This window comes from Megalops cyprinoides, chromosome 3 (genome assembly GCF_013368585.1).
Source record: "Megalops cyprinoides isolate fMegCyp1 chromosome 3, fMegCyp1.pri, whole genome shotgun sequence".
In the NCBI taxonomy this organism is placed as follows: Eukaryota; Metazoa; Chordata; class Actinopteri; order Elopiformes; family Megalopidae; genus Megalops; species Megalops cyprinoides.
Window position 1 is genome coordinate 19564311 of NC_050585.1, and position 8588 is coordinate 19572898.

The 8588-nt window shown below is 42.9% G+C and overlaps 1 protein-coding gene across 2 annotated transcripts; it reads left to right on the forward strand.

The window, feature by feature from the left end:
* The first annotated feature begins 184 nt into the window (after positions 1 to 184).
* On the forward strand, positions 185 to 6556 carry LOC118775187. 2 transcript variants are annotated; one of them, XM_036524949.1, is made up of 8 exons: positions 185 to 266; positions 403 to 556; positions 1834 to 1954; positions 2142 to 2320; positions 2678 to 2823; positions 3034 to 3205; positions 3691 to 3809; positions 4764 to 6556. In XM_036524949.1, exons 2-8 carry the CDS (start codon positions 493 to 495, stop codon positions 5571 to 5573), a joined length of 1611 nt encoding a protein of 536 aa, XP_036380842.1. In that variant the 5' UTR covers positions 185 to 266; positions 403 to 492; the 3' UTR covers positions 5574 to 6556. The 2 variants fall into 2 exon arrangements, with proteins under 2 accessions (XP_036380842.1, XP_036380841.1); XM_036524948.1 differs by having other exon boundaries at positions 191 to 556.
* The last annotated feature ends 2032 nt before the right edge of the window (positions 6557 to 8588 follow it).

Here is an 8588-nt window from a genome sequence, read left to right on the forward strand (position 1 = left end):
ACACAAGTAAAATGTACTATAAATAAAATTCTATTCTATCATATCGTACTGCTATATGGAGAGAGAGAGGGAAAGAGAGAGAGAGAGAACAGGAAGAAGGCTGGTTCGAAGACGAGGGAGGGTGAGAGCGTGAATGAGCATAAACAGTGAACTCTTTCACTCTCACAAGGCAGTTGCGCTTTTACTCAGAAGCCCTCAAGACAACAACTGCAGTATGGTCTCTCAGCCAGCCAGCCTATATCAGGGAAGTAGCTCACCTCCCAAAGGTCAGCACTATTCTATTCGCTTCTGAACTTCACAGAACAGCTGCACTTTCTGTCTCCCTTCCTTGGAACAGTTTCGTTGCCTGGGTTGTATAAAAAAGTAAACTCTCACATGGCTCACTGCTTTGCTGCTTCCTAGAAAGGGGAACTCTAAAAGGAAAGGTACACGGAGGAGCCGAGCATCAGCTATCACATTTCTGAAGATGAAAGCACTGTAGCTTATTCAAAGATGGATTACAGCGTGTGGATTCCCACTGCAATACTGCAGGTGTTGTTCTGTGGATTTGCAGCAGGTAAGGGAGGCTACTTCTCATACACACCTAGCTGATCTTGAACATCTTTAAGTTTATTTTGAATAGTTTCCACTGGGTTTCTTACTGTTCTTTGTTTTCAACTGTTGATTAAAACAATAGCTGCCCAGTAGCTGAACTACATTATTTTCATAAAGACACATTTCTTTGAGCATATGCCACAACTTGCAGTTATTGGTCTACTTATACATTGTTCACTGTAATGAAAAAAAAAGGTGTTCATGTATTTCTCTTAGTTAGATAGATTTGGAAGAGACAGAGGACAATATTATTCAAGTGAGACGTGTGTAAACTTGGAAAGTGCCGAATGCACTATGGAAAGGTTTAACGAGGGACAGCACTGCAAACTATGTGCAATAGCAGCCTCTTGGAAAGTCTTACCTTACTGGAAAAGACTGAAGTGCATTTTCTGTAATGGTTAAGTATTTTGTTCTTGCTTGACATTTGTATCTGGTTCCTCAATGAAACAAATTTGTTCATACAGGTTTTCCCATTGGTGAAAATACACGTTCAGAGTAAGAGAACAGCCATCTTCCCTAATTCAATAACCAAATTTGTTTTAATTAGGTGACAGCCTTAGCACAGATTACTACTACCGCATCATGGAGGCAACAAAGTTGTAAATATTCTATAAAATCCCTAAGGGCATACAGAGAGGAAAATGTTTACTTGAGAGAAGCTATTATTTTCCTTATCTTGCAAGAACAAGTTTTAATGGGTTTGTTTGTCTTTATAGTGTAAGTCAAGAAGCTGAAGAAGTATTTCCTTCTTAAGAATAGTGAATAGACAAAAAAGGTTTTATAATCTATTCTGTTCCATTTTAAAATCCTGTCAGAACAACCTATGATAAGGATCTTGATAATAAGTCATTCCCTCAAGTGATTCAATCGTTCCCTCAAGATATCAAGTCATTTCCTTGAGACAGTCATTGTTCCCATGGAAAACTTACTATTCTGTTCAGGTCCTCTTGATGGCTTTGTAAAAATTCTAAACAAAATGTTTAGGTGCCACTGCATATTATTCAGTTTGTGTAAGGGGCTGTTCGGACACCAAACAGTCAAAGTCATGCACACCACTGGTGCATGAGGAGAACAAGAAAGACAGAGTAGCTCTTTGTACTGCGAACAAGAATGTGAGGAACTCTTTGATGTTTGTTGCAGAGGAGCAGAACTGAAAAAATGTGGTATTGGCAACAGGACTGCTGCCAACAGGACACTTTCAGTTGTATTATCTATCCCCCCAATCCCTCCCCATCACAGGTCATAATCTCTCAGGCCCTGATAATGTGACGGTAGTGATTAAGGACGGCCAAGCAACAGTATTCTGGGACCCCCCTGAATGGGCCCCGTCACTTGCACATTACCAAGTGGAGTTAAAAAGGTGAGTGATGTCCAAATCCACTTATCTCATCCTCCACAGCCTGGAATGGCATGGAATGTTAGACAGCACATAACACAACTTCGCATAACTTGCTTGGCCATACGCGCCCAAAGAGTGACAGTTAAACTTTTTTTGTGGGAACTGCTTGTCACATCCATTAGACATGTGTGTACGTTTCGATACTCAGGTATAGCCGTTCAGATGACTGGAGCGCTGTGCCAGCATGCAATTCGACACGTCTCACCTGCTGTGACATCTCTGACATCATCAGGCCTTTGGACTATTATTTTGTGCGGGTTCGACTTGTCACCGAGCACATTGCCTCCCAGTGGACAAGGGGAAGAAGAAAATTGTGCTTGGCAGAGAGTGAGCATTTATAAGTGTTGTCCTGCTTTGACCATGCACAGGCAATTTCCATTTACTATTTTTTGTGACTTACTGAGACACAGTCAGATGTTTCATCAAACATGTATAGTAACTTTGCTCCATCAGTAGCTCTGAATAAAGGCTCTGAATGTCCTCCATGCACATATGTTCTTTGCTCTATCCTCACAACCATACATCCTCGTGTTCTCACCACATTGCTGTAACATCACGGCACCAGTGTGAAAACCCTTTCTTCTCCCCTCAGTCATATTCCTCCTTCTTTTTTTGTCAGTTGATCCTAGAGTCAGGTCCCTCACTGGCCCTCTCCCTCCCTCATTCCCTAAACCCCTCCCCCAGGTGAGCTGCTGCCTCCTGCCTTCATCTTGCTGGCCAACTCAAGTTCACTGAGGGTCAAAGTTCACACCAACCCCACCCTGAAGAAGATCTTCCTGTCTGGGCTGCTGTACAGAATCTACCTGAAAGAGGTGGGACAGAAAAACCAGGTATGGTCTCTTCCCTCTGTTCTCCCATGTACAAACCCACTTACTGTGGCCCAAGGTCATTGGCCAAGCTTAATTTTCCAAAGAAGATGTTTGTGTTTGCTGGTTATGCAATGATAACTAACAAGTAGGCTTGCCGCTGTCTTGCTGCCAGTGCCAACCAATGAATGCCTCAGGCTGTGTTGTCTTAATTGCATGGTCTCCGGGTTGCAGACGGCTAGCATGGTTCTAACGGCGGATAGCTACAACGAGGATGAAAAAGAGGGGCTTTTCAACTACCTTCAGTGGGGTCACGAGTACTGCATCAGTGGAACGGTGGAGGCCATCACAAGAACCACCATCAGCAAAGTCTCCACAGAGCACTGCATCATCCTGCCACGACCAGGTACAGCACTGCATCCACAGTTATGTCAATACACATGTCCTTATGCCTCCGTTCAGAAACAGGACACCATACCCACAACCAGTGACTAGTACAGGTACAGGACACGAAAAATGTAACAAATCATAAGAAAATGAAGAGTGTACTTTCACAGTGTTCAAACGCTCACAACTACTCCGCTGCATAAACCTCATGGGGACCATGTGGGTTGAAATGTGTTCGTTTCGCTCTCAATAAGTCACATAAGAGCATTTAAATAGCATTTCTAGTACATTATATGAACAACATATGTGCTGTTGTTTAAGCCTGAATGCATGTGCCTGAGGTTTTCCTCTCTGTTCCTCTTTCTCACCGTTCTACATGCATCTTGCTTTTGCTCACGCATTCATGGTATCTGCAGTGCGAGTCTGCCCGCTTCTCTTTGGCCAATGACAGCGCAGCTTCGGTGTGCTGAGTGTGACACATTCATCCTCTTGTCTCTTGGATAGAGTGGTACAAAATCCTGATAATGGGCTTGGTTGCACTGGCTCTCATGGCAGTCCTGGGCCCTGTGGTCCTTCTGGTGCGGTGCATGGCAAAGCCTCCTGAGAAGCTGCCCATCACACTGGTGAGCAACATTCGGTTACAGCGGTACCTCGAGGCAACAAGCATGTAGGATGGTGTGGTGGTTAAGAAGAAGGGCTTGTAGAGGGTGCCAACTTGATACCCATTTGGGGAAGTGTTGTCGTACCCGTGAGGAACATGCTTAACCTGATCCGCCTCAGCAAGTATCCAGTTACATCAATGTAAACCTTGTAATTATGCAAGTCACTCTTGCTGTTGGCTGAAAATGCTGGCAAGCTGCTTACACAGGGCTATTAGAGCATGACATTAGTCCAATTTGTGGTTGTATTGTTACGATGCATAACCTTGTGAGTATATGCGTATTTACCTCGTGCAATATGGCTGCAAATGCATGTACATCAACCAACTGCAAAGAGTGTGAAACATGTAGTGTTCAAGGGTTGCATGACTCACGTAGTTGGCTTTCATGAACATTTGCATACATTCACCATACAGAAGTGTAGTCAGTGTTTTGTCACAAGGCTTCCAGAGAAGCTGCTGATCAACACATAGTCGAGACAATAGATGACTATGTCCCGTCAATAACAACGTGAGGTTGTGACTTGTATTGGTGAATTACTGTATCACAAGGGAGTGAAGAACAGTTTACTTTGACCTAGTCCCTTAAATTAGAGAAGTGAAAAGGGCAGCATTATCAGGAAAGCATGAGGAAGAGACAGATGGAAAGGAGAAGAGACAAAAATCTTGCCAAATCTTTACTCTCTACTAAGATAATAACCAGTTCTGTTTTCTCAACAATATCGAACACAATAGGTGAAACACAGTGGTTTGTCTCTAAAATGTATGGATCCAATGTGAGACATGAATTACTTAGCAGCTAATATGGTTGCAGCGACCTCAAGCTGTGTTGTTGAATCCAATTTCTTGTGGAACCATTCTGACCTGTTTGTTTTAAACTTGCGTGACTAGTCATTATCCTGGCTGCTCTGTCTTTTAGACATCGTCAGTGAGGGGTTGGCGTCCATTGAGTGTCACAGAGACCCAAGTGGAGAGCGTGACAGACAAAGGATGGCTGCTGATGAGCAGACAGGTGCAGGGAAAGAGTGGAGAAATGGAAGAGAAATCCACCATTACAACAGAGGAGAGGGACGGAGAAGACCGAAGGGACAGCACAGACAGTGGAGTGGGCATGGGCCAGACAGATGGAGAGCGAGGCCAAGGGGAGGCAGGGTGGCAGCAAGAGGACAGCGGCTGTGGAAGCCTGGGCTGCAGCAGCAGTGGTGGATTTGAAGAGCCCCCCCTGCTGGATGGGAGGAATAACAGCTATGGTAGCACACAAATTGAGGACAGTGGAGCAGGGCTGGAGCACCACAAAGATAGTGGGGTGGAGTGGGAGGAATGTGGGATGATGACATCTGCGCTGGTGGTAGTGGGGGATGGGTACCGCCACCAGGCACCCACTTCTGTGGAGGTCTTGTCCTATGAGCGCAAAGTGAAGGGAGAGGGAACACCAAGTGAGCAGGACAGAAGTTTATTGGCTACCACAGAGTATAGGCAGAGCCAATATCACACTTCCCCAACCACCCAGTTCCCTGATGATTTCCTAATAAAGAACTTCAGCCTCCAAACTGCGGGAATCCAAGTGCAAGAAGGCACACCATTCCTTCTCCACCCTTCGATCACATGCTCCACTGAATCTGCTGGCCTGATCTTTGCACCACAACTCCCCTTGATAAAGGAAGGACTAGAATGCTACATGAAGGCTCATTCCCTCTCATTACAGGATGTGGAACTAACCTTTGGGTAGCCAACCACATACTCCCCCAGGTGAAAGAAGCGAGGGTGTATGAATGCAGGAGGGTGCAGTTTTCAAAACCCCAAAGGTTTCAGGTGACGACAACGCACCTAAAGAAGTCTCGCTTTTTATTCTCAACTCAGAGATCACCTGGAAGTGGCACTTACCTATTGCCTCCAAAAATTCATGTACTGAAAAGATACACAGAAAAACGGATGGGACTTGGTCTAAATTTGAAACGCATGTACAACCAGACAAAGAACAGACTGAGGAGAATGGCTGAGAAATTGACTGGCAGAAGTGCACAGAAATAGAGACCCACACTGTTGAATAAGACTTAGCAGGTGTTCTTTAGGGGCACAGCTGAATAAAAGCCAGGAAATGTTCTTTTGGGGCAGAGCCGAGTACATGGGGAACCCCCACAAATGCTTCCTCATTTCCTTTTTTTCAACTGACAAGAAACAGCTTAGCAGACATGAAACCACACATGGCTGGTAATACCCAAAGTTGAGGGCTTGATGAAAGTCTTTGAGGCAAAAATTGCTGGTCTGACAGACCTGCAATGACAGCTGAAGATGTGTTTTATGTTTGCTACATAGAGCGCCTCTGTTCTTGCTCTTGTGTCTTACTTGTGCCTTATTTAACATTTCACTCACTTCCCTTCTATATTTACTGTGATTTTTACTTTAGTTCACATATAAATGCAATGATCACTTTTTTCCATACAAACACCTTAAGCTCAATAATCACCTATATTAATAAAAATGTGTTTCTTTTGGTAAAAAGTACAACCTGCACTTATTTAGTTGAACTAGACGTGGACTAGGCTTAGTTCAAGACAAACTGCAGCTGAATCCAGGCCTCAGTGTCATACTGGAATAGTGTTTAACTCGCAAGGTGTGCATCCATTTAATGAGATGTCTAACCATTTAAAACATCAAAAAGCAGTCATTACTGAATAACATTTTTAGCGCTTAGCTATCAAACTTTCATGAACAGCCATAAGCATTTATTTATGAGTAAAGTTTTTTTGTCATTTTTGACACTTGTATTTGCCAGTTGTATTTATTGGTATTCAGCATGTCTTCTTTGCTATACATAGGAGCCTTTTAAAGGTTTAAGCAGAGTATGAATATTCATTAATAAAGGCATTTTTTATCTGTGGTTTTCATCTGTGTTGCATTTATCCGTCTTTGAAAGGCCACACAGACACAACATTGTCATAAATGAGGCAGTAGTGTAGTGGTAAGGAGCAGGCCTTATAACTGAAAGGTTGCTGGTTCGATTCCCTGCTGGGCCACTACCATTGTATCCTTGGACAAGTACTTAACCTGCAGTTGCCTCAGTAAATATTCACCTATATCAATGATTAACATGTAAAACTATAAGCTTTGTATGTCCCTCTGGATAATAGCATTTCCTAAACGACAATAATGTAATGTAAATGTTGAATATACTGTACATGGGATGTAATTTAAGGACAAAATGCATATCTGGTAAGACATGAGATCAAAAATACAAATAACATATTTTACTTACCAACATACTTCATACTGCATTCATCGGAAGCTTTCTTAATGCCATCACACAAATTTACAGATGTATCACAGGAACAAAGCAAACCAGAATTTAATATTCAATTAACAGTATGAATCAATGAGTGCAACATATTTTATAATGAAGAGACAAAGAAAGAACAGTTGGAGTGCAGAGGTATGGAGTCTTCTGTCAGCCTTCTGTACAGCAGGTGCCAGGAACAGTAGCCTTGACTCCTGCTGGCACATGTCACCCCTCAGATAATTCAACATCACTCTTGAGCTACAACTTTTTAGTGACCATACCTTGACACCTTACCACACATCCCAAGTTTTGCCTTAACCTTAAACTGCATATACATATCACTCCCATAGTATAACTCACTCCCATTGTTGATGCTTGCTCTGGAAGCCTCACTTTAGCCCCTTACTGATAATGTCATTTTATGGTACACTGAAAGTTTCACTTCAGGCTCTTGTTAATTATATCATTTTTATCTTGTTTGCACAGAAAAGCCATTCAAAATGAAGACGGTGATGGTCATAGAAAGGTAGCTTCATGGTGGAGTAAAGTGCTTTTCAAATGAAAAAGAAAATGACACAGGAATAACTTTGCAAATATGGAGTATCATCACACAAGCTTTGGAATATCCACTGCCAAGTTCTAACTTATAGAAACATCTGTAGTGTTATATTTTGACTGGGAATTAAGCTTTTCACTCTCTAATGGACACACAAATCCTCAGTTTAACTATTCAGCTGTTACGCTGGTGTATACGTTTACATTTATTCATTTAGCAGACACTTTTATCCAAAGCGACTTACATAGGTTACAGTTCTGTACAATGTTATCCATTTATACAGCTGGATATATTTACTGAGGCAATCATGGGTTAAGTACCTTGCCCAAGGGTACAGCAGCAGTGTCCCAGCGGGGATCGAACCTGTAACCTTTCAGTTACGAGTCCTGCTCCTTAACCACTATGCCACACTGCCGCCCACATGAAAAAAAAGCATAACAAATGAGATGTGGGAAGGCTTTCAGTCTGCATTTTTTTTTGGATTTATACTTTTGAGAGCTTTCAAGAAAAGTCAATGTGTTATTGTGAAAATTTATCAGCCACCCTCAGGTATCACAGCGCAGACTCAGCTATTTCTGCCTTTTTCCATGTAAGAACCCAATTTTAGGTAACTGTGTGATGGGCTCATCTCACAGTAGCAACCACTGTGTTCGCTCAGGAATGCTGAGGTGAGACAAAGACATTCTTTTGATCTACTCACATACAGCCAACCACGTTGTAAGTCACACAGCACACTACAATGGAAGACAGGTGTCACCTGAACAATGCATCAGTGCTTGACCAATCACAGGGAGCCTGTGATTTATGAGAGTTTTGGCTGACCTGACCAGTCCCTGGCAGAATGAACCCCCATCCCTAGCAGGTATATTTGTGCTGCCACTGGGGGCTCTTGGTCATTAGCAAATGACAGA

Excerpts from the sequence above, each read along its gene's own strand:
- LOC118775187 (XM_036524949.1), top strand. The coding sequence starts at position 493 with ATGGATTACAGCGTGTGGATTCCCACTGCAATACTGCAGGTGTTGTTC. Across the intron at positions 2,824-3,033 it reads AGGTGGGACAGAAAAACCAG|ACGGCTAGCATGGTTCTAAC; the intron begins GTATGGTCTCTT and ends TCCGGGTTGCAG. Across the intron at positions 3,206-3,690 it reads CATCATCCTGCCACGACCAG|AGTGGTACAAAATCCTGATA; the intron begins GTACAGCACTGC and ends TCTCTTGGATAG.